The following is a 23,530-nucleotide window of genomic DNA, read 5'->3' on the forward strand; positions in this document are numbered from 1 at the left end:
ATATAGAAACATATACAGAAATAGTGGCAGTCATTATAGCATTACAGTGGGTTGAAGAGGTCAGACCCGATAGGGTGATTTTATGCACAGACTCCTTATTGGTTATTAAAAGCATTCAGTCAATGAAGACCTATTGATAGAAATATTTCCCAGCTTGTTAAGATTACATCGGGGAGGGATAGATGTTCAGTTTTGCTGGGTGCCAGCTCATGAGGGAGTAAATGGAAATGAGATTGCAGACAAACTAGCAAAAGAGGCATTACAAAAGGTCTGTCAGTAATAACAATTATAGCGAAAGGAACAGGCGGGAGGAAATTATTATGACAAGACTAAGAGTAGATCACACAGGACTGAATGACACCTTGTTTTTATTGGGGAAAAGGAATAGTGAAAAGTGTGGGGTTAAAGAAAATGTTGAACTGGAAAGACAGATATTTCAAGATAGGGTTCAGGAAACAGGGCGGGAATGGAATCTGATGGGGGTGTTGGGAACAGAGGGAGAAGAAAAGGGTATAAGAATCACCAGGAAAGCATTATTTAAATTTCTTAAAGACACTGGGTTGGTGAACAGAACATGAGAGCACCTTATTGAGGTTGATAGCTGAGTGAGATGATGTTACACACTCCAGTACAGTAGGTGGCGGTATGCACTTAAAGGTTGTTTGCAAGCCACCATTAACTAAGAAGAAGAAGAAGGAGACGAAGAAGAAAAAGAGCTAAATCGACGTGGACAATAATTTGGACAATAATTGATATAATTCAGAGCAGCCATGGATATAGCTCTGTATCTGGTGGCAGCTGCCATGCTCATTGTCCTGATTTTGTTTGCGTTGAAGGTGCGGAAGAAAACACAGGAAGGTAGGAGCCTTTAGACGTTGGCGAGCTAACTGTTAGCATAGTTAACGTTTGTGCTAATCAAACTGTTGCGCTCCAAACTTCAGCTCCTTCACTTTCGACGCGGTGTCATGTTTTTCTTTTTTGTACATGTTTATACATATTTAAATAGTCAGAACAAAAGCTTTCAGCTATAAGTTCTCAGTTAAAGTCAGAGACTGTAAACACGCAGCTGTCAAAGCTGTCACGAACTACGGAGGCTGCTGAGGGCCATTTCAACCAGCATTACTTTATTTATTTATTTATATTTATAGATAAATTGAATAATTGACTATTAAATTGATTGCAAACTATTTAGATAATTGATTTTTTTTATTTAACCAGGTAAGTCTCATTGAGATTAAAATATCTTTTGCAAGAGAGACCTGGCCAAGACGCAGCATAAAAGAACATAAAGGACAAGTTTCCAACATATAAAAGACATCAGTCATACATACATAAGTAACACAAACCCCTGTGTTGAATAAGGCAGAATACAACTTTATAAACAGCGACAATAACCAATGTTCACCTGCTCCATATCCTTCAGAGTTGAAACAAACTGTCTATAAGAAATAACGAGTTCTGACAAAGGGTCCAAGCAGAAGGTCCAGCAAACATTAATGCTTTTTTAAACCTAATTCTGAGTACTTGAGTACTTGTTAAAAAGATATTCAAATAGGTAGGAGCTTGAAGTTGTAACTGGAAGTTGTCTTGAGTTTGTGAATACCATTACTTTGGACTTTTCTGCATTTAAGACCAATTTAAGCTGTTTTAAACGGTTCTGAACAATATTGAAAGCAGACTGCAAAAGATCAAGGGCTTGTGCAGTAGATGATGCAGTACAGTAAATAACATTGTCATCAGCATAAAAATGATACATAGCATTCGATAGATTATCACAAAGATTGTTTGCACAAATTGAAAACAGTATGGGCCCAAGTACTGAGCCTTGAGGAACCCCCTCGGAAATGGGCAAAAAGGAAGAGAAAGATGCTTAGAAAGGCCAATGCTCAGTAATCGATTTGCCAGAATGCAGTGATCAACTGTATCAAAAGCTTTTGAAAGATCTATGAACAGTGCAGCACATATTTTCTTGTTATCCAGTGCCTCAACAATATCATTTATCATTAAATCGGTTTGAGGAATTTTCCAGCTTCTTAAATGTGAATATGTTCTGGTTTCATTTCTCCTCTATGACAGTAAACCGAAAATTTTTGGATTGCTGACAAAACAAGACATTTGAGGGATTTAGGAAGCACTAAAATTCTTAATGTTTTGTATATAAAACCTAAACTTAATGCATTCTGCTGCTACATTTGGAAGAAAAACACCCACCCAACAGGAAATGTTGGCATTTTTGTCTTCTAATTCTATGAATTGATAGATGATCATTTTATTGTGGTAAGGATCGGGAGGCACCAGTCTCACTATAGTTTCAGTGGCCAACCTCAGGGCATTGGCTAATAGCATGCACTGATTGTATACCAGTGCTGTTCTTTTAAATTTGAAATCTATGCAGTCATTTCATATACAATGTGCATAGACACAGATATAGATAAGCATGATATTTTGTGTGCCCTCTCCATTCCCAGCCGATGAGGGGCAACGGAGGGATGTTATCCGGGCAGTGGGGGCTCCTCAGCGGGCGGCAGAGGAGCGAGGAGCCGGTATGCCTCGCAGGAGGAGGAACTTTGCAGCGGTGATGGCCAACAGACGACCACAGAGAGACGCCGTGGAACATGGTAAACACATAACTTTGTTTTATAATTTAGCTGTTAATGCTAAGGGTTGAGATAATGTAATCACACACATTTAATGCCGAACATCTATACATAATACCAGAGCGCAATGTTTATAATGACCTTCTGCTTAGTTTGTGCTTGAGCTGATATAATCTGAACTGTAATACCACTGTAACTATGTATTTTGTGTTTATGTGTTTGTGTTTTTGTTAGCAAGAGTTTGTTTCTCCTGAAACTGTCTCTTCAACCATTTACCCTACAAGATTCCACCTCCCCTCTCTGGACAGTGTAGTAGATTTCCAGTATAAAAAAATAAGTTTTTCAAACAACAGGACTTAATTATGCTCTAGGGTGTCCAGTTAGCCATTCCAGAGAGCCACCATCACCACCGCCAGGACACTGGAACTGAAGCACCTGTTTTGAAAGTTTTTTTAATAACAACAAAACAATTTTCCAGTTATGGAAAAGTACAAAAATATTTAGATGGAAATTGAAAAGTGTGCTGTTGATTTCAGAGGAGGAGCGTGTGGAGGAAGAAGAAGAAGAGGAGCAGCAGCAGCAGCAGAACCTCCCGCCGACAGCAAAAGTTGGAGCCAAGAAGCAGAAGAAGCTGGAGGAGAAACAGGCCAAGAAAGCCCAGAGAGAGGTGAGAGGTCCATTCTGCGCACTAAATACTGTCGATTTTGTTGATGGACATTATTCTTTTACAATGCAATGTACAGGGAAACATGGAGCCGCTGCTCACATCTGCAAATTATATTGGAAAAGGAAAAATGTAAATCTTAAATATTTGTAAAAACATTTTGAAATCTCTTTGTGAAATTTAATTGGCAGTGACACTTTGAAGTCGCAATTTGTTTAACATCCAAAGCCGCATGTTTGGTATTATTTCCTGCATACAGCATACTATGACAAATAATGTAGTATGTAGCAAATACATAGTATGTAGTCTGGAGTAGGGCCAACCTCGTTCTAATCCCAGGCCGTCACATATGGACGCTTTGTCAACAGCCTTTGCCGTCGCTTTAGCATCCACAGTCACGTTAGCAAGAATAAATATACAAAGTACGGTTAGACTTTATATAGTGCTTAACTTTGTGAAATGGCACGTGGTTAACGTTGTACAACATTGTAACACGTTGCAAAAAAACTACCTGGTCAGGTTTAGGAAAAGATCATGGTTTGGGTTAAAGTAATTGTTACTTATGAGACTAATATTATGTAAGTTAAGTAAAGCTACTTACATAAGTCATGTAACTTATCTAACATCACTCAAAGGAATCAATGTTGTTATACATGGGAAACGAACACCAGTCTTCTGTGTGAAAGTCCGGTTTTTGGCCCACCCATGAACCCCAACCACCTCCTTACTTCAACTTTTCGGTTATTTATAGTAGTACTTTTAGCGTTAAACAACGGCACTCAAAGGCTTCCCCTACTGGGTTGATCAATGACACGTGGTGCAAGACGCTGAAGGACGTGACAAAGTGTAGATATTTGACACTCTGGGAATGAGAACGGGCTGGCTGAGCACAAGATGGCGTTAATATAATCAAGGGATGTCAAAGTGTCATGCCATGAATGAATGAAGTATGATCCTAAGTCTTCCATAGTCACATTAGGATGGTAAAAGCTTAATAAACAACTGACAGGACGGCATACATTATTATGTTTGGTTTCAAATTCCAGTCTTATTTAGTGTCTGATGACAACCCTCAGATATCTTTAGCTCACTGTTTTGGTTTTAAAACTCCACTGTGAACTGGCCCTTTTGCAGTAACATTCAGTATTGTATTGTGTTGGTTTTGTGTTTTCAGGTGGAGATGGAAGAGAGGGAGGAGAGGAAGAGGATGCAGGAGCTCAGAGAGCAGGAGAGACGTCAGGCAGAGGAGAGAGAACGACTTCAGGAACAGAGACAGGTCACACCCTTTCCCTCAGCAGCTCTTTCCTTTCTTTGTGTCTATACGAGGTGATGCTGAGACTCTGTGCTGATGTCTATTCAGGAAGAGGAGGAGCACCGGGCTAAAGAGGAGCAGGAGAGACGAGAGGAGGAGGAGTACTTAAGACTCAAGGCCTCCTTCATCATAGAAGACCAGGGAGAGGAAGAGCATCTCACTGAGGACCAGGTCACATCTCTGCCCAGCTCATTTCATCTCAACATTCAATTTTCTCATAATATATCACTGTAATATTTTAAATATAACAAGTGTTTGTGGTCTTTCCTCTCAGTCACGCAACCTGCTGCAAGAATTCATCCAGTACATCAAGGTGAGAGCTGACCGACTCCACACACTCAAACCTGTGCTGAAGTATCTGAATCTAGTGTTTAAACAGTGTCCCCACTGTCCTGCAGAGCTCTAAGGTGGTTCTCCTGGAGGACTTGGCTTCTCATTTTGGGATGAGGACACAGGATGCTATTGACAGACTGCAGGACCTGTTGGCAGAAGGCTCCCTCACAGGTGAGTGTGATGAACATGACATGCAGAAATGTTCCTGTGTCTCATTAAAACCAGCACAGTACCCTCAAACTTAAATTAAAAGCCTAGTCTCAATGATAGACCCCTGTCTGTTTTACTGGTCTGGTGTGGCAACACTTTTTGACAAATAAATGCAGGTCTCAATTAGACAGCTGGTCTTTGGATCTATAAAAACCTCTTAAAGCCCACCAGGTCACCATCTTGAGCTAGTACTAAGCTGCTTAAATGGCACAACAAAGTTTTACGGTATCTGTTCCCACTTATATCAGAAATGAGTTTTTAAAGTATTGTTTAAATACACATATTCATTGATATTGAAAAACAGTGCCAGAGGGAAGATGCAGCATGACACAGCTGCATCCAGTAGACATGAGTTCTGAAGCAAACAAGTCAGATCAACGATCTGCAGCAGGAATGAACTGGGAGGTTTCAAACATCTGTGGATGAAATGAAACATCAAACTTTAAATGCCCTCTGTAGACGTCATATTATTCCACACTACACTTCCTTGAAATATTTTAGATGAATAAAGCCGGCTTCTTGGCCGTCACATGACTACCTGGCTAGATGACATGCATGTCCAAACAACTTCACTTTAAGCAGGTAAACAAATTGCCGATTAACCAAAATAAATCGCCGTGCCAGTAGTTTTTGGCCGAGGTTACACTTGATTTGATACTGAAGTAATTTTTCTAATAAAGTGATGGATCAGTTTCTTCTTCTGATGTATTGTATTTTGCTTGCTGTTTCCTGCAGGAGTGATTGATGACAGAGGGAAGTTTATCTCCATCACTCAAGAAGAGCTGGACTCAGTGGCTCATTTCATCAGACAGAGAGGCAGAGTGTCCATCACAGAGCTGGCTCAGGCCAGTAACTCTCTGATCAACCTGATGCCTGAGAGCCGCAGCACCGCCTGATTGACACCTTACTGACGCAGAACACCTGGACCACACTCTTCACACATGAAAAGCACACACTGGACTGTAAATCTGCTTTTGGCTCGAGTTTGGTGCCAGGTGACGGATCAGTTGCCTGCAGGTGTCAGGCTTCAAATAGATTTGGACTTGTTTGATTAATCTAAAAATTGAAATTAACAGACAGTGACTACAGTGTTTGGCATTACATTAACAAGCCCTTATCAACATGACAAACAATCACTTAGTATTGTTGCAAAACAAAAGTAAAAATTTTGGGATTCATGTTTTTAGAGCTCATTCCACCAGATGTATGGCTGCCTGCTGTGAATGAAATCTGTACGGTGCAACTGCGAGCTGGGCATCCCCACGCACAGTTATCCTGTTTTACCTCATCAAAGCTCATCTCTAGGGCTCCAAGATTACCTTTCAGCCAACACATTTTGCTCTCCATGCGTCCGCTCAAATGTAATTGGTCAATAGGGCTCGGAGTAGAACACTTCCGATACCAAAAACCTTTTCCCTTGACTACAGATATTGTATTCATGTACAGATCTCTTAAATATCTATAAATATTATAATGAGAGTAATGAATCACATAGTCCTTTCTGTGCTCAACTCAACTTTCATTGTACATACCAAACTCTGCACTATAAATGCAATACAATGAACACATATTATACTTATAACACTTAAATAGACATTTTATTATATAATCTACCATCTGCTTTATGAAAAAAGGAATTTTCAAACACTGATGGCAGGCACATCAGGCATTTGACCTAAAGCGAGTTTCTGTTACGAAATCAGGATTGTTCTTTTCATAAAGTCTTTTCATTTAATTGAGTCCACAAGACTAAAAAAAAGAATCAGTCTCAGAGGCAAAGGTGGATTTCAGCTGGATGTCTCCCGGTCTTTGTCCGGGACTGTCTGTCCTATCTGTTTTCCCCGAGTTATCTCCCACGTCGAGTTGGCTCCTCTATCCTGAAAACAGGAAAAACAAAATTGGTACAACCTCCCTGTAAACTGTAATATTTGACATCAGTCTAAATGCTGCATGTAGCCACCTTTTCTGTATTCAAACTGTAAAATATTAATTTTAATTTAAATGTGAGCCAACCCAGCATACCTTTATCAGCACACCCAAGGGTACCAGGTCCTTTCTGAGGGTGTCACAGGCTTGAATGAGGGGGATTCTCTCTGGGTAAAGTCCAGCTTTGTTGGGGGATCCGGTGGTTGGACCATCCTGACGAGCGAGTGCGAACACTCGAACTTTGCTTCTGAAACAAGTCAGCTGCTCCACGACGCCCTCCAAACTTCCACAGCTACTCGCAACATCAGCATCCTGCACATGACGGCAGGACAGCAGAGGTGAGGAAATGTGTGAGAGAAAAAAACGGTTTCTAATGTGGAATACCTTTTAAAGAAAAAGTCTGTCCACAAATCCCCAACCCAGCACCTTGTGTTCTGACCTTACTGTGCAGAAGATCGATGCCAAACACATCCAAGACATCTCTGATGTAGCTGACCATCGCTCCAAACACTGCAGGGCTCCGAGCCACTCCGTCAGACTGAACCGAGATAAAATACACATACAAGGGTTCAGTGTAAATGCACAGACTATGAGTCACAAATATATATTACAATTGGTAAACACACGATCTACTAATAAAATCAAAATCCACAAACAACCTTTCCATGATCCACAAATATAAATCGGTCAGTTGTACTCGAAAACCAGAATATATATATATATATATATATATATATATGTATGAATGCAAAATTATTTGTCTGTGCATGACAGTCATATTCTATACATGTTTTTCATTTGTTTTCAGCATTTTGACACTACTGTTTTGCTGTTTTTACAAATGCACTCTTCACAATTTGCAAACAAACACTGTCTAACTTGACTAACTAGACATGTGTACAAATTCTGTGCAAAGCTCAGCATTCAAGTGTCAAATCTTTGTTTGCAGATCACATTGTTATTTGTGGACTGCTTCATATTAGTCTACAAACCATTCTGAAACTGTTTTGTGTGACTACGATCCACAAACGTAGTCGGCCACTCAGGGGTATTGCTTCTATGTGATGTCAAGTCATCTTAATAAGCCTTTCAAATGATAATAATAGCATGCAGTGAAATTCTGGTTTTCAAGTACAAGTTACTAATTTCTATTTGTGGATCATGGAGAGTTTATTTGTGGATTTTGGATCTATTTGTAGATTATATTTTGTGTCTACAAACTAATGTATATCTGTGACTCAGTCTGTACACTTACAATGATATTGACATCAATTTACCTCCATACAATGACCCTCTTCTTCTAGTGACTCTCTTCAGGACAAGGATTACATTTTTTGTTTTACTGGTAAGGCTTGTTGTAAACAATGATTGACAGGTAGTATTGGCAGAACTGTAACCTTTAATCTGTTTGCGTCAGATGTGCAGTTAAACACTGTGCGTTACCTTACAAACCGGCTGGAGTTGGCAGTTACCATGATAAACCAGGTTCATCACAGCATTAATGGCTCGCGGGGTATCAAAGTCATCTGCGAGTGCTTTCACCACAGTGGATTTCGTCTCAGCTAACCTGAAGAAACAAAAGAACACTAGTTCTTCCAATCAGCTGAATTATAACTAGTAGACGAAAGAAATGATCATATCCTTATTGATTAAAATGGAACCTATTTAATAACTATGATGAAAGTCAATATTGCTAATTTGGACATGCAATTTAACTTTTAATTGGGTTTACTCTCGCACATTAACATAATGAGTAATAATAATAAAACTGTTAAGTACACAGTATGACAACAACAGAAACACATATGATAAAGACCATTACATGAATTAAACTGGAGGGAGTTGCTACCTCTCCCAGAGAAAAGCTTCCTGTACAGGTGAACACTGCAGCTGGCCCTTCATGTAGGCCTGAGCCTCATGGATGAAGGTGGAGATGGTTCCCAAGGAGGTCCGAGCCTCTGACATGCTACTGTCACTGTAGTCTACAGCTGTGAAGACGCCACAAGAAATCACAAATGTTCGTCTGTTCGCTACTGAAAACTTAACATCTTGGACACAGTCCACAGCATTTTAATTTTTCCCACCTGATCTGTATTTGGTCAAAAGACAAAACATCCGGAATTCGTTGGCAGAGTAAGACTGCAAGAAATCCTGATGGAGGACAAAAAACACAAACTCTCACAAACGTCAGCATACAATACAGAGGATACAGGCATATATGCTTACAAACAGTTACTCAACAAGGGATGAATAATGACTTTACCTTGATGGTGACATAGTTCTTTAAAGATTTAGACATCTTCTCTGCACTGCCTTTTAGGTGTAAGTGCCCTGAAAACAATAACACAAACACAAAGACGTGTTGACGTTCGTAGAATACACTTCAATTGTGCTCCCTTGTAGAGATTAACCACACTGGTGAAAATGGATCTTTTTACTCACACCATCGGCACATAATAAACAGTGCACCTGTACAGTCCACACACCTACAACTGATGCGTCATCAGTGTTATACATGGACTGCTCGAAGTAAGATGAGTGAAACTGGACAAAACTGTGCACAAGTATTAGGAATTCATGAATGTGGGCAGTGGAAACCACACAGTGGAGCAATTATGTCTGCAGGAAGTAAAAATATTCATATCAAATCAAAACTACCTCTGCAAATTAGGTTTGGAAGTTTTAATTTAAGCTATTAAATAATAAGAATAAATTTTTTAAGCGGTGTTAAACTCAAAGAATAGCAGACTTGCTGTGGTTCTGTCAAATTACAAGCATAGCATTTATAATTTAGCAGGAACAAAATCTACTGTCTGCTATAAATGAGGTGTGGATAAGCAATACAACAGAATATAATCACTGCAAATTTCATTTAGCGCTGTGCTGTCAGTGTGCTGTTGGCAGCTCCTTAAATCTGCAGAAAATAAAGCTTCTTTTGCTTTGAACAAATTTGGTTACTTTTCATTCTCATTAAAAGACTTGGAACCCCGATGCCATAAAAACCATTTCAATAAGCAGAATCATTGTCGCTAAATGATACCTAACCCTGTAACCTCGGTGATATATTTAGATGCTGATTATATTTTAAAGCCAGGTGGTAATGAGTTACTAAACATTGAATTATTAAACATTTAAAAGCATGTTCCAACCTGGTTTATTGGACGTTTAGAGAGAGAAAAAAAGGATTTACCTGAGTGGAGGAAGTAGTTTGCCCACTGTCCACACTGGTGATAGGCTTCGCTCTGAGCAACCTCATTCTCGTGGTGAGGAAAGGCCAGGTCGATACCTCCAGAGTGGATATCCAGCTGACTCCCAAACACTGAGCTGAAACCACCACAGGGAAGACAATGTAGACTGAGTCTGAAGAGCACGCAATATCATTAATAAGCAATCTACTGATTAGTTGACAAATCTGGAAAATGCCAATCACAAGATCCAAGAAACCATAGTGATTTCTTACAACTGCAAAGGTATGAAGTATGCCTAGCTTAAGCTCTGTGTATAAGTTTGCAGAACAAAAGTCCCTGGCATCTGTATAAAACTGGGCTTCAAATTAGTTTCAGTAGCATCATAAATAGTTGCATATGATTTATGCTAAAAATCCTTTCATATTTTTCAGGCTTCTAATTAAAGTAGTAAGGCCCAAGGACAGACTAACATACAGTGTGAGCCAGGCTGTTGTAAATCCAAACCTAGCAACTGTAGAGCATTCAATATGCCAGCCGGGTCTTCCTCTGCCCCACGGAGATTCCCAGTACGGTTCCTGAGGTTTGGACCGCTTCCAAAGAGCAAAATCCCTCGAGTCTCGTTTATTTGCGCTGCCTGGAGAACCACAAAGTTTGTTGTCAGTTAGTAAAGTTAACATGTAGCCTGATACAGAACAAGCAGTGCCAATGATCACAGTGTGTGTGGGGGTCTCAAAAAGCCACTTTTCAAAACTTTTAATGATGCATCTCTAATTCAAGAGGCTGAAGAAACGTATCTTCAAACAAGCCCAGTTGCTTTTTCATTTTAACCTTACCTCAACTTTAAGAAATCTGAGATTTCCTTTAAAGGATGAAAAAAATCTAACGATAACGACCCAAACAGGCATGAGTAAGTTTTACTCTTAGAGAGCAGTTATCCCAAAAAGGTCTCTCAGATGCGGAAAAGATGACAGCACTCTGCTCTCAAATTCCTTTTCAGCATCCAATTTATTTTCTTCAGTAAGACAGACCTGACTGGCACTGACTGAAGCAGACAGATCCACTTACCAGGTTCCGCATGGGAGTCCACAGCTCCCACAAACTTTCCGTAACGATCGCCAATGGACTGGATGTCAAAATACACGTCACCTGCAACCAAGGCATTTCACAAGTGCTGACTCAGCTACTGTGGGGACACAGCCGTCACTTCATGAGAAAAATAACAATCACAAGTCCCTAAATATTCACCTTCTTTTGTGGCATAAGCGTGTCCATTTCTGATGATTCCCTCAATAAACGCGACAATATGATGCACATTCTCAGTGACTCTTAAATACACTGCAGGAGGAATCACCTCAAAAACAATGACAGAAGATAAAAACGTTTATAGATAAATACACTTCACAGTAACGTTAGCCCCCACTTTTTTTTTAAAACTTCACTAGCATTTATGATTACATTTGAGTTACAAATAATAATAATAACCCTGTTTATATCAAAAATTAAATTCAGAACGTGACAGCTTGAGTAACAAAGTGTACATTTTGAGGACATGTCAATAATTCTCACAAACTTTTCTGTCCTGTTGCTGCAAAAATATTATTCCATGGAGTGATTCTGTGTCAGTCATGAACGTAATCAGTAAATTAAATCACATACTTCAATGCTGTGACCTAATCACACACCTTTAATGACTGCATATCCTTCTTGAATTCATCTTCATACATTGTGGCAATGATGGTTGGGGAAACATTTTCCTATAAAACAAGGGAAACACATTTCCTGAATAAACATGCTTCCATCAAAACTAATGGATCCAGCAGCATTAGGGCTGAACAATTTTGAAAAGAATCTAATTGCTATTATTTTGACTGATGTTGCAATTGCGATACGAATTGTGATATTGGTGGGAATGATCATTTTAATTGCAACACTCTCTTGTAATCTTACCTCCCAACTTCTTTTGATAATTTTGTCATCAATGTCAGTGATGACCATTGCATGCACGACTGTGACTCCAAACAGCCTGGACAAAATCCTCTGCAGGATATCAAACCTGACATAAGAGCTGTGAAAAGACACACGCAAAGATTACATTTGGCACATTTTACAACATCTGGCTTATACAGTAAGTGTTTTCATCAGTACCATGCATGGCCCAGGTGGGCATGGTCATACACGGTGGGTCCACAGCTGTACCTGAAAACACAACATACGCACAATAACGTTGCTGTGTAAGTTACAATGCAGTTATGAAAAGTGTGTTTTATTTATATAAAAATATTCCGTACCAGGTAGCTACTCCCTCTCTTGCCAGAATGAGAGGCTCTTTCTGTTTAGTCAGGCTGTTGAAAGTCTTTAAACCCGTGTCAAACCCGCGGGGTGTTATCCATTTCTTCCCTGAAACACCGCTGCAGGATCCATTTGATGTGAATTTGACAGTGTTGGCTGACTGGACTGAGAAAAGCCCGCGGAGGACGTTTGCTTTCCTTGACAGCGACCTCACTGAGCACCTCCACATAGTGAAACCTCACACAGGATGAAGCTGCATCCGCACTGCTAGCTTAGCTTAGCTTAGCTTAGCTTAGCTGCTCGCACATTAACACAGCGCGCAGTCTGAGGTCAGTGCTAGCAGACCTGTGGTGCATTCAGGTGCTGTCTTCAGATCAGATTTAGAAGAACTAATATCTCACTGTAAACATACTCTGTTACAAGTATATAGAAACAATAACCCAGTAAGCCACCTGTTTACTGGATACCACTTATTATTTATTCATCATTCTCTATTTCAGTGCTGTTCATGCTGTTCATATTGTCATTTTGTATATTGAATATACTGTATACTGAACCCACTTACCTCAAGTACATAACACCTGCACATAATACTTATTTATTCCAGCATCCTTTGCATTATGCTCCATCACACTGTGTACATGTATGTGAACCTGTATATCACATCCAACTCTGACATGTACATAATAATAATAATGATAATACTAATTTTACTCCTGCATCCTTTGCACTCTGCTCACTGCACCTCCTCCTCCTCCTGGTAAATAATTTTCAAAAACGACAGACATGTACACTGTTAATAGAGTATTTGATGAGCTTCCTTGACACCATGTTAGTTATTTAATTCTCTATCCATGTAATGAATTTACCTATTTTGTATCCCTCATTTATTGACTTCTCTACGTTTACTTAATTACTTTTTCTACAGTTGTTTACTGTCTGTTTGTTTGTTCCTGTAGTTTCTTTTTGTGTGTGTATATTTTATGTGGTATGTTTTTTTTTGCTCTCTGACATTGTATTGTGTATTTGTACGTATTTAACTATTATTGTAATTTTTAATAAATAAAAAAACATGGTTGAGCTATTTGTAAATGTCATAACTGCTGAATTCTTTTCACCACTTAACCCCTGGTACTTAAAAATATGTATCCTGTCATCTGTCATTGTACTTGGTTTGCAATAAAAATACTATAAAAAACACATGGTAAATGGTAAGAAACCTTTGATTAATGGCGCAAAATCACTTATTGCATATACATTGTTTGCTAACATGTTATTTGTAGCATGATATTAGGTTATAACGGTTAGTTTGCAGCCAATGTAGCGAACTAGATTGATTAGAAAATACATTTACAAGTATTTGCCGCACAAGAAACAGTTTGGTGGTTTCCAACACGTCTTTGTGTCAGTGTCCATGTTATTTCCAGATTCCTACACACCGTGGAGCACGTGAATGCACCATTGAATCACCAACAGTCTACGCTCCACACGTCACCTCCGCACTCCTCGCGAGAGTTTGATACCAGAAGTGTTAGGACGTATCATGTGATTTCCTCTTGCTGGCTGTCTCTGCTTGAGTAGCTATGTCAAAATACTAAGTGTGATTTTGACAGGACGGTTTGAGGAGAACCCCGCGTTCTATCGAAGAGGAACCCTTCAAGATGCAGAACGTGATAAACACAGTGAAAGGCACGGCTCTCGGAGTGGCCGAGTTCCTCACTCCAGTGTTGAAGGTAAACTTGCACCAGCTAGCTTGTTGATAGGTGGTGGCTACTATGAGCTGTCATAAACACATGAACAGATGATCGCTGTTGTCCAGTAGCTAATGATTATCATCCCTTCATTAATGCCGTTTCACAGTTCAGCTAAATGAGCAGCACATTTATTTAGGTAACAGCTGGATGTTTTTAAAAGTGAAATCCCTCTGAGAGACACACTTTTGGTTTTATTATTAATCACAGGAATCAAAATTCAAAGAGACTGGAGTCATCACACCAGAGGAGGTGAGGACAAACGGTAGTATTATGTGTTTTATTGTCTTTCCTTATAAAACACTTTATAGCGGCTCAAACTGCTGTCTTTTGTGTTTTAGTTTGTAGCAGCAGGAGATCACCTGGTTCACCACTGTCCCACATGGAAATGGTGAGTTTCTACTTTGAGCTGAATCACAGAGGTGGGGCTGGTAGTACTGCTGGTAGTACTGGTAGTACTGTGGTTACTGCTGGTAGTAATGTGATTACTGCTGGTAGTACTGTTAGTACTGTGGTTACTGCTGGTAGTACTGTTAGTACTGTGATTACTGCTGGTAGTACTGTGGTTACTGCTGGTAGTACTGTGGTTACTGCTGGTAGTACTGTGGTTACTGCTGGTAGTACTGTGGTTACTGCTGGTAGTACTGTTAGTACTGTGGTTACTGCTGGTAGTACTGTGGTTACTGTGGGTCCTACTGATGAGTATTGATAAAACATGCGCTGATATAAAATACTGGGGTGTTATGTTTGTGTTTCCGTCTCTTCAGGGCCACGGGGGAAGAAGTCAAGGTGAAGCCATATTTGCCCCAAGACAAACAGTTTCTCCTGACACGTAATGGTAAGAAGTGGATTTAAAGAGCGGACTGCTGTTTGCGTTATGTTTTACTTTCATCACTGTTCCCTCCACCAAAACTCGCACTTCATCACATTAACAGTTTGTATCACATGTTACACCACAACTCTCTCCAGTTCCCCATAAATGGAAAAAGTTTCTAGTGAAGCAACTCTGAAACTTCCATGTCTCCGACTTCATTTATTTTGCAGAGTGGCTCTCTAGCTGCATGTAAATTAATTATGACACATAATGAAACGTTTTTAAGAAAAGATTTATTGATTAATTAATGTTTATTTGAAATGCTCCTTTACTGAATGCTTTCACGTCATAACTTAAGTGTACATTTAAGTTCTTTATTAATTGCTTATTAATGTTCTGTTATAATTAACACAGGAACTGTTCGTGTCATTTCAGCGTCACAGTCCACATTAATGGAAAACATTAGTTGTACAGTACAAATAGGGTTAGGGGTTACACAAGATTACTGACATTGGAGTGCAAAGCAGCGTTGCAGGAAGTAGTAACCTCTTTCTGCTCCTCGTGTGTTTCGTTTTGTGTTCACTTCTCTGTGTGTGTTTTCCCCAGCTGTGCAATATCACCTTTGCACTCATTTCTTCATCTTAAACACCCCGTGAATTTAGTTTTTGCAGATAGTAGGAAACCCCCCACCATCCTTGTTTGCTTGTTGATATCATTTAAATATTTACATTTACTTGTATATACGCATTTATATTTACATTATAACTGACTCTTTTAAATAAAACTGATTTAAATTTCATAAGACCTCTTTGCTGAGGCTGGTGAAATTTGCTTTCAGTACAGCATCGTAGGTAAACTCTATTTAATAGCGTCATGTAGAACCTAACATTAAAGTTTAAGGTTTATATCAGAACATCATTACTGGCTAATGTAGGTCACCAGCGAGATCTGTACTTTCTTTTATTACTTCTTGTTTGTGTTTAACCCCTACTTCTCTGTGTGTTGACTCTCTGCAGTTCCCTGTTACAAGCGTTGTAAACAGATGGAGTATTCAGATGAGCTGGAGGCCATCATAGAGGAGGATGATGGAGACGGGGGCTGGGTGGACACTTACCATAACTCAGGTTGGACGCCATCTGTCAAACATCCTTATATTGCATATATCCTGACCGAGGCTGCATCTAGTTCAGTTTGTTTAATGTCAGAAACTGATGTGGGTTTGATTGATATGCAGGTCGGATGGCAGCACGTTTGTACGAAAATACAGTATAAACAGTCAAATTTACATCACAGCTGTGATAAATTTGTGAGAAAAAGGTTAAGGTCAGAAGAGTAACAAACGTTGTTCTACCCAGCAGAGACCTGCAGAGGATCAAACATTATGCAAAAAAATTATATTGCAATTATATCGGAAAAGAGGGCTGGGAGATGTTACCATGATAAAAAAAATAAAAATCTGATAATTTGAAATCGATAATTATCACGATAAATGTCAAATCATTATTTCTTTCAAGTGTAAAGGCTGATTTTTTGCTCCTGAGTGAAAGTTGAAGAAACCAGATGGTTAATCGGGGTTTTAACTTTTCTTTATGGTCAGAACACCTGATGTCAAACAGTGGATCACTTAACAAATCTGAGGTAGAACCTTCAAAACTTTTATGATAAAGTCTTTTTTCAACAAATATGCATGAGTAAAATTCTTTTTTCTGTCCTTTTCCTCGACAAAATAAATATCCTAATAGAAAAATGATGCTAATTCGTTCGTGATTCAAATGAATAAATCAAACATTTATTGAACATTTGTAATATTGTTATTAACAAAAATAAATACTATTATTGCTTTATTGACCCGCCCTACATATAAGTCACAATTCTAGTGGGAATAGGCACTGAAAATATATAGAAATGAAGATGATGTTTTTTTAATGTAAAATATTTCTTTAAAATAAAAATGAAGATGACTGTGAGACCTCAGTATGTGTAAGTTTATAAAGATGATCTGAATTTCTCTGACTGATGTGTTCCGGCAGGTGTGTCAGGAGTCACAGATGCTGTACAAGATATTTCACTGGACAATAATAAGGTATGTTTCATTCTGATTAAATACACAACCAGGTCAGCAGCATGTCGCAGCTACAGAGCCAGATATTTCCCTCAGGAGCTGGTGGAGACCAAAAACCGAGCTAAAAGAGAGAGAATAGCGGACTTGCATTCGTCAGGTGGACACAAACACATCTCCAAATGAATGCCAATGTTGCTTAGTAACTGCTGGGGCTGATGACATGTCAGTGTTGTGTTCACTACTTGTTTCCGTTGAATTTAAAATGTACATCTACATTCGGATGTACTGAGTTCACATACAACAGATACCAAAAGTCGCCCATTACACTGCTGTTGTAAAAAGGTCACACTAACTTAGAAAAACTTGTTTATACTTGTTTAGGTTTATGTGCGCAGGTTTCCAGGTTTTTGAATTTAGTTTGTGCCGCTAAAGGCATTAAAAGATTACATGATGGGCATCCATGCTGTCTTTTTGATACTTCTACTAGAGTTGACATTGTACACTTTGTGGCTTTAAATGAAATGAAAGATGATACTTCTTAGCAGCAGTCGGTGAGCACCTGAAGTTCATTTAAAAAAAAAGACCTTTTCAGATGGTGAATACTCTTTTGGTGTTCGTCGTATGCCTTGGGAGCAGGTTTATAATCGTAGAGTGTGGCCGTTTAGTTTCAGCTGTCCTTTTAATTTGAATTCCTCCAGGACAAAAACATGAACGCCACATCTGCAGCATGTGAGGATGATGATGAAGATGACGATGAAGATGGAGAAGCAGCAGATATGGAAGGTATTCATATCTCACTTGTATCTTACCGGTAATGAAGCAGACTTTTAGTTTCTTTTAAACAGCACGTCACTCATATATCCTTCATGCCGCCTTTACAGAATACGAGGAAAGCGGCCTGTTGGAAACAGACGAGGTAGACTGCTCATCAGCGTATCATTTATTGTGCGATCTAATATCAGTTACCGTCAATCAAACTACCACCTTGCACTTCTTTCCTCTGTGTAGGCGACCCTGGACACCAGTAAAATGGTAGAAACTAAAGCCAAAGCAGATCCTGGGAGTGAAGACGCCATCCTTCAGACTAGAACATATGACCTGTACATCACATATGATAAATACTACCAGACCCCTCGACTCTGGCTGTTTGGATATGATGAAGTATGTACCTGGGCAAAATGGGACTTATTATTCTCAAAAGCCTAAATAGACCAAGCATGGAAGTGTTGATCAACCAGCATAGAGAATGACTCCAAATCAAACTCAAGCAAAACTAACGAACCATCAGCTTATCAAGCTGTTGTGGTGTCTCCCAGGACAGGCAACCGCTGACTGTAGAGCAGATGTACGAGGACATCAGCCAGGACCATGTGAAGAAGACGGTCACCATCGAGAACCACCCGCACCTTCCTCCACCTGCCATGTGCTCTGTCCACCCCTGCAGGTGAGGAAAACACAGGGAGATCAAACAAAGCTTCCTTCTTTAGTTGCAGCCATCGTCTGTGAGCTTTAAACGATGTTAGCTTCCGCTGCTACCGAGCAGACAAGCTGGCGCAATGGTTTATTGTTTGCCTGATCATGGAGACTAATCCCTTGGTGGCAGGCTCACTAATGAATGAAGCACCAATATCACAAATAACAACTTAGGTGTTTGGTAGCGCGACTGTTGTTCTAGTCTTTTTCACAGACACTGATAAAAAGCTTCGGCTGCTCTAACCTTTCCTTTCAGACATGCTGAGGTGATGAAGAAGATAATTGAGACTGTGGCGGAAGGCGGAGGAGAGCTTGGAGTGCATATGTATCCTTTCATGGTAATAACCTGGTACACGTCTGCTTATGCAACAATTGTAGTTGATTATTCTTTACTGAGGACTTGCCTTAGTCGCTCAACAGCCAAATTGTGTCCTTATTTACTAAAGGGACCACTGAACCACCACTGGCACCTCTAAAAAAAAAAAAAAAAAGAAAAAAAAAAAAGACATTTAATAATATGTATTTAAGGTGCAAAAGGTATGAGATAGTTGGTACACTGCAAAAACTAAAACCTAAGTAAGATTAATTATCTTAATTGAAGGCAGAATATACCTGTTTTTTGTCTGACAAGATCTTTCTTCTTCTTTTTTATGTTTGAGAGTTTCACTTGTTTCAAGTTTTTTTGTCCTTATGTAGCAAGTGAAATGTTCTTGTTCTGTTGGCAGATAATGTTGCTTATTTTAAGTAATATTTTCCTCATTTTATTGCTTTTTTTCCTTGTGTTTGAGAGCTCAGTTTTTGCAGTGTCGACCTTTCCTCTTTTACATAAGAAATATCATAATTAAACACACATGATGCTCCGAGAGGGGAAACTGGGGAGAGTGCTGCAGGAATGATGTAGGCCAACCTGGAAGCCTATGTGAGTTTTCCATTGGATTTTGGATTATTGCAGAAAATAATCTCTGTGGCAAACAAACGTTTATGATACTTGACCGATAAACACCGCCTTCATGATTTTTTTTTACTTTTGATGCAGTCGCCAGGAGTAATAAGCAAGTAACGTTAGGCTTTAAACTAACTATGCCACGGTTGCTTGACGTCTGCGTCACCACCACTAAGCTTCCAACTTGTAATGGGATTTTGAGCTTCGGGCATCTAACCAAGGAAAATTTTGAAAAACCCACTGACTTTGAGACGAGGGAACCGAAGTGCAACAACTCATTTCCAGGATTTCAAGACTCATTCCCGCAGCACTCCCCTCTATCAAAATCAAGTTGTAAACACAAGCCTAATCCTAAATCACAAATTATGTAAATTATTAGACTTTACAGGACATTATAGTAAACACCTTGCTAGTTTCCTCCATGGTGACAACAAGAGTCGGTTCACAGAGTGACTGATCAGAGTGAATTTACCAACACTGTCCACTAAGGACAAGCCATGTTTGTTGCATTTCTACTCTGACTTTTAAATTCTGACAAATCATTACAGATTGAATGTTTATTTATTTTTTTTTGTATTATTCAGACAGTAGTTTGAATTTCAGATAATAAAGAGACAATCCTGGAGTAGCTGAATGTTTGAGACGGTCCTCACCAGATAAACGCCCATGTAATTTCCCTCCATACTCCTCCGTGTTTTCCTTAACTTGGACTTTCAGGTATCTTCTGATTTTTCTCAAGTTTGTCCAGGCCGTCATTCCCACAATAGAATACGACTACACAAGACACTTCACGATGTAGCTCCGTCAGTCGGCCTCTGCTAACGCATCATGTGTACATGGGAACGATCAGCTCTTCTGCCTCTGTGTTGAGATTATTTCTGATCTGATTACAACCAGTTTGTGTTACTCTGAGACACTTTGCGTGGGTGCTGGACAAGGGCAATATTGACGGTATGTGACAAAAATGTGTTAAAGGAACAGTCTGAAATGTTGGGAAAGCAGGCTTGTGATCCATGAAACCCAGAGTCAGTGTTCTTTTTGTTTTGTTTTGTTTACTTTTGACAAAGCTGGCTAGTTTCCTTCTACGACTAACCACATCCACGGCATATCTCTGTATTCGACGCACAGAAATTACACTGACTCCGGGTAAGACTGCAGACAAGGCTCCGTCCCAAAGGTCAGACTGTTCCTCTGTTTCTCTACGGGTTTAATGTTGTGACCACAATGTGGTGACCTCTCACAAAGTTCTTGTTAGGAAGATGCTGTCACAAAAACTCACCCCATTCCAAACTGCTTCACTGCTTCACATGTTTAAAAGAGTCATTTTCAGAAAATAAGTGAACCCTGGAAAATAAGTGTCACCTCCTTGAGTTATTAAGAATTAGAGGGGTTCTGGAAAACATGCCTGCATCACGGGTCATCAACAGTCATCTTCAGTGTATGTAGCTGCATTAAGCTATTTCCTGTGGGCTGCAGGACAAGCTGTAAACTCAACATTGGTATTTTATCACCTTATGAAGTTGTTATGGCTAACATGTTAGCACACAGTTGCCTAGGAACACATCCTGCAAACAACATTAGCATCCTTTTTTTTTCCTGCTTCTGATGAATGTAAGTTCAATATTCCCTCTCTTTCAGCTCTGTTTTTGGTCTCCACCACCCCCATGAGAAAAAATATCCGTCTCTTTAGCTGCTGAATGCGTCACCGTGTTCACCAGCTAGTCGCTAACCGCGTCTGTCTGCTTTTTATTGCTGAGCAGGTCGTGTACGGTGGGATTATCACGGCTGCCCGCTGCTACGTTAAATCAGGTTGATGAGAATAATGAGGCTGAACCAAAACAGTAAAAGTGTGGGCTGTAAACACAAAACAAAAAGCTCGCCCCGCCCTCTTTTGGGGCCCTTCTCTTTATGCACATCCATTTCTTGTGCAAATACAAATAATATTATCTGTTGACTTGGCCAGCTGTTAGGAAGGAAATGTATGTTTTCTTGCTCTTTACCTAAAAGCAGCACAGACAAAAGCTTCTTTAACTATTAATATTGTTCCCATGCTTCACTGCAGTTGTTATTATTGCTACCATTTGAATGCACTTTGCAGGAGTCATGGATAAACCTCATTATTGTAAATCAGCTCTTTACGCCAGTTTGTCTTAATACTTCATTCTCTGAATGTGTTGATGATCAGGCCCGTTCATTCACTCATGGTTCTTGTGGTTGACTTATATGGTTTTGAGTTTTACTTTTCTCTCCTCTGCAGCTTGTATCAGAACCTTGTGAGATTTTGTCTTTTTTTTTTTTTTTCGGTTTGTCTTGCTTTTTACAAGCATGGTGTATCACAACCTACAGTGTCGAAGAGTTACGTGACGGTTGGCTGTGACCTCTATTGTGCAGCATTTGTGCAACAAATAGAGAATTATTTTATTGTCATGAGCCTCTCGGTGTACTTGCATAAATAAACCTTGAATTTATTTCTGGTCTCTTTTGTTTATAAGATTGTGAATTATAAACTATATTTGGCTTAGTTACAGTAACATGTTTCTGACAGTACTTACACAACTAAATAAAGTATCTGGCTCTGTAATCTTTGCTTTGCTTTCCTTATTGTCCGTTGGATAAGATACTCACTCTGTACTACCTGTTGGTCCAGTCTCCTGATGTAACTTGCTCACTGGTAACACATTTTAAAGTATTTATCAATAAAGCGTTTCCCAAATATTGTAAACAGAATGCTATTTGTGTATTTATTTATTTATTGGGGCTGAGGAGGAGTGGTCAGCATAACTACAGCTCCTTCGAGACATTTTCAGATATAAAACTAATAATTAAATTAAGGAGATGTGTTCATTATTTCACTGTAGGATCAACTGATGACCAACTGGTCTGTCTTCCTCTATTAATTACCTTTTTAGATGCTATAATGTCCAAATAATTCTTCTGAGGGTGTTTTAACACATGCTGTTCCAAAATGTGTACACGTCAGGACAGCTGTAGAAATTTGTTTTTGCATCAAATTTCAAGGCTTCATTTACTTCCACTGCTGCAGAATAACCAAAGAAGGTAAAGACAAAGTTTAGGTCATCAAAACTGAGAAATAATGTGAATTTCAGAGATATACAATTTTTAGGGATCAAGTAATGAGTTAACTACTTCAAGTTATCTATATCAAGTTTTCTATATAATATTAATGAAGGAAGACAGACCAGTTTGTCATTGGTTTATCCTACAGTGAAATAATGAACAAAACAATTTAAAACACGCCTTTGTTTACGTCACTCAATGGAGACATTTTCAGATTTAAAATTAACAATGAGATTAAGAAGTTTTTATTATTATTATTTCACTGAGGGATGAACTGATGACCCACTGGTCTGTCTTTCTTCATCAATTACCTTTTTAGTTGCAATGTTGTCCAAATAAAGCTTCTGAGGGTGTTTTAACGCAGGCTGTTCCTTAAAACTTTGTCCCTGAAAATTGTATATCTCTGAAATGTACATTATTTCTCAGTTTTGCTGACCTAAACTTTGCCTTTTCCTTCTTTGGTTTTTCTGCAGCAGTGGAAGTAGATGGAGCCTTAAAAGTTGAAGCAAAAACACACACCATCAGAAGCTCTGTTCGTACAACAACGCAACTGAAAAGGCAATTAATGAAGGTAAACAGACCAGCTGTTCATTCATTGATCCTACAGTGAAATAATAATAATAAAAACTCCTTAATTTCATTGTTATTTTTATCTCTCTGTTTTTGTGCATAAACGTTTATAAATTTGGCAGTTTTCTGCTTACTTTTGTAACATTTTAAGTTTTTCACTAGACTTGAACTACTTGAAATGGCGCTGTTGACCGGTTGTGTACATATAAAGCTTAGGTACACAAAAAAAATGATTATTAGGCGTTTTTTTTTTTAATCATCAAACAAAAAACACGCAATAGTATCACAGACTGTATATAAAAAGAATAGTAGACCTTCCT

At 39.1% G+C, this 23,530-nt stretch overlaps 3 protein-coding genes across 3 annotated transcripts; 2 read left to right on the plus strand and 1 right to left on the minus strand.

Annotated features, from left to right (window-relative positions):
• The first annotated feature begins 665 nt into the window (after positions 1–665).
• LOC119900807 (DDRGK domain-containing protein 1-like) lies at positions 666–6,603 on the plus strand. The gene is made up of 8 exons (XM_038716067.1): positions 666–858; positions 2,469–2,618; positions 3,134–3,264; positions 4,436–4,537; positions 4,622–4,744; positions 4,848–4,886; positions 4,972–5,077; positions 5,852–6,603. Exons 1-8 carry the CDS (start codon positions 771–773, stop codon positions 6,010–6,012), a joined length of 900 nt encoding a protein of 299 aa, XP_038571995.1. The 5' UTR covers positions 666–770; the 3' UTR covers positions 6,013–6,603.
• An 86-nt stretch (positions 6,604–6,689) lies between these two features.
• Positions 6,690–12,828, minus strand: cars2 (cysteinyl-tRNA synthetase 2, mitochondrial). The gene is made up of 15 exons (XM_038716055.1): positions 12,519–12,828; positions 12,376–12,426; positions 12,178–12,295; positions 11,913–11,984; positions 11,476–11,581; positions 11,296–11,376; positions 10,735–10,864; positions 10,233–10,366; positions 9,306–9,373; positions 9,127–9,193; positions 8,892–9,030; positions 8,486–8,609; positions 7,482–7,580; positions 7,139–7,354; positions 6,690–6,993 (listed from the first exon to the last, which is right to left on the minus strand). Exons 1-15 carry the CDS (start codon positions 12,746–12,748, stop codon positions 6,904–6,906), a joined length of 1,725 nt encoding a protein of 574 aa, XP_038571983.1. The 5' UTR covers positions 12,749–12,828; the 3' UTR covers positions 6,690–6,903.
• A 1,216-nt stretch (positions 12,829–14,044) lies between these two features.
• atg3 (autophagy related 3) lies at positions 14,045–22,286 on the plus strand. Its single transcript, XM_038716088.1, has 12 exons — positions 14,045–14,252; positions 14,481–14,522; positions 14,612–14,661; positions 15,038–15,108; positions 16,101–16,208; positions 17,115–17,167; positions 17,845–17,929; positions 18,028–18,062; positions 18,155–18,307; positions 18,463–18,590; positions 18,876–18,944; positions 20,280–22,286. Exons 1-12 carry the CDS (start codon positions 14,181–14,183, stop codon positions 20,359–20,361), a joined length of 948 nt encoding a protein of 315 aa, XP_038572016.1. The 5' UTR covers positions 14,045–14,180; the 3' UTR covers positions 20,362–22,286.
• The last annotated feature ends 1,244 nt before the right edge of the window (positions 22,287–23,530 follow it).

Source organism: Micropterus salmoides, unplaced genomic scaffold, assembly GCF_014851395.1.
Source record: "Micropterus salmoides isolate LMB-PRFRI ecotype aquatic unplaced genomic scaffold, ASM1485139v1 Ms_hic_scaffold_1, whole genome shotgun sequence".
NCBI lineage: Eukaryota > Metazoa > Chordata > Actinopteri > Centrarchiformes > Centrarchidae > Micropterus > Micropterus salmoides.

Coding starts and splice junctions, on each gene's coding strand:
- atg3 (XM_038716088.1), top strand. CDS start 14,181: ATGCAGAACGTGATAAACACAGTGAAAGGCACGGCTCTCGGAGTGGCC. Junction 14,253..14,480: donor TCCTCACTCCAGTGTTGAAG/GTAAACTTGCAC, acceptor TATTAATCACAG/GAATCAAAATTCAAAGAGAC. Junction 18,063..18,154: donor GCCTGTTGGAAACAGACGAG/GTAGACTGCTCA, acceptor TCCTCTGTGTAG/GCGACCCTGGACACCAGTAA.
- cars2 (XM_038716055.1), bottom strand. CDS start 12,748: ATGTGGAGGTGCTCAGTGAGGTCGCTGTCAAGGAAAGCAAACGTCCTC. Junction 11,582..11,912: donor AGGATATGCAGTCATTAAAG/GTGTGTGATTAG, acceptor ATTGTTTTTGAG/GTGATTCCTCCTGCAGTGTA. Junction 10,367..10,734: donor GAATGCTCTACAGTTGCTAG/GTTTGGATTTAC, acceptor TGGTGGTTTCAG/CTCAGTGTTTGGGAGTCAGC.
- LOC119900807 (XM_038716067.1), top strand. CDS start 771: ATGGATATAGCTCTGTATCTGGTGGCAGCTGCCATGCTCATTGTCCTG. Junction 2,619..3,133: donor GAGAGACGCCGTGGAACATG/GTAAACACATAA, acceptor TGTTGATTTCAG/AGGAGGAGCGTGTGGAGGAA. Junction 4,887..4,971: donor AATTCATCCAGTACATCAAG/GTGAGAGCTGAC, acceptor ACTGTCCTGCAG/AGCTCTAAGGTGGTTCTCCT.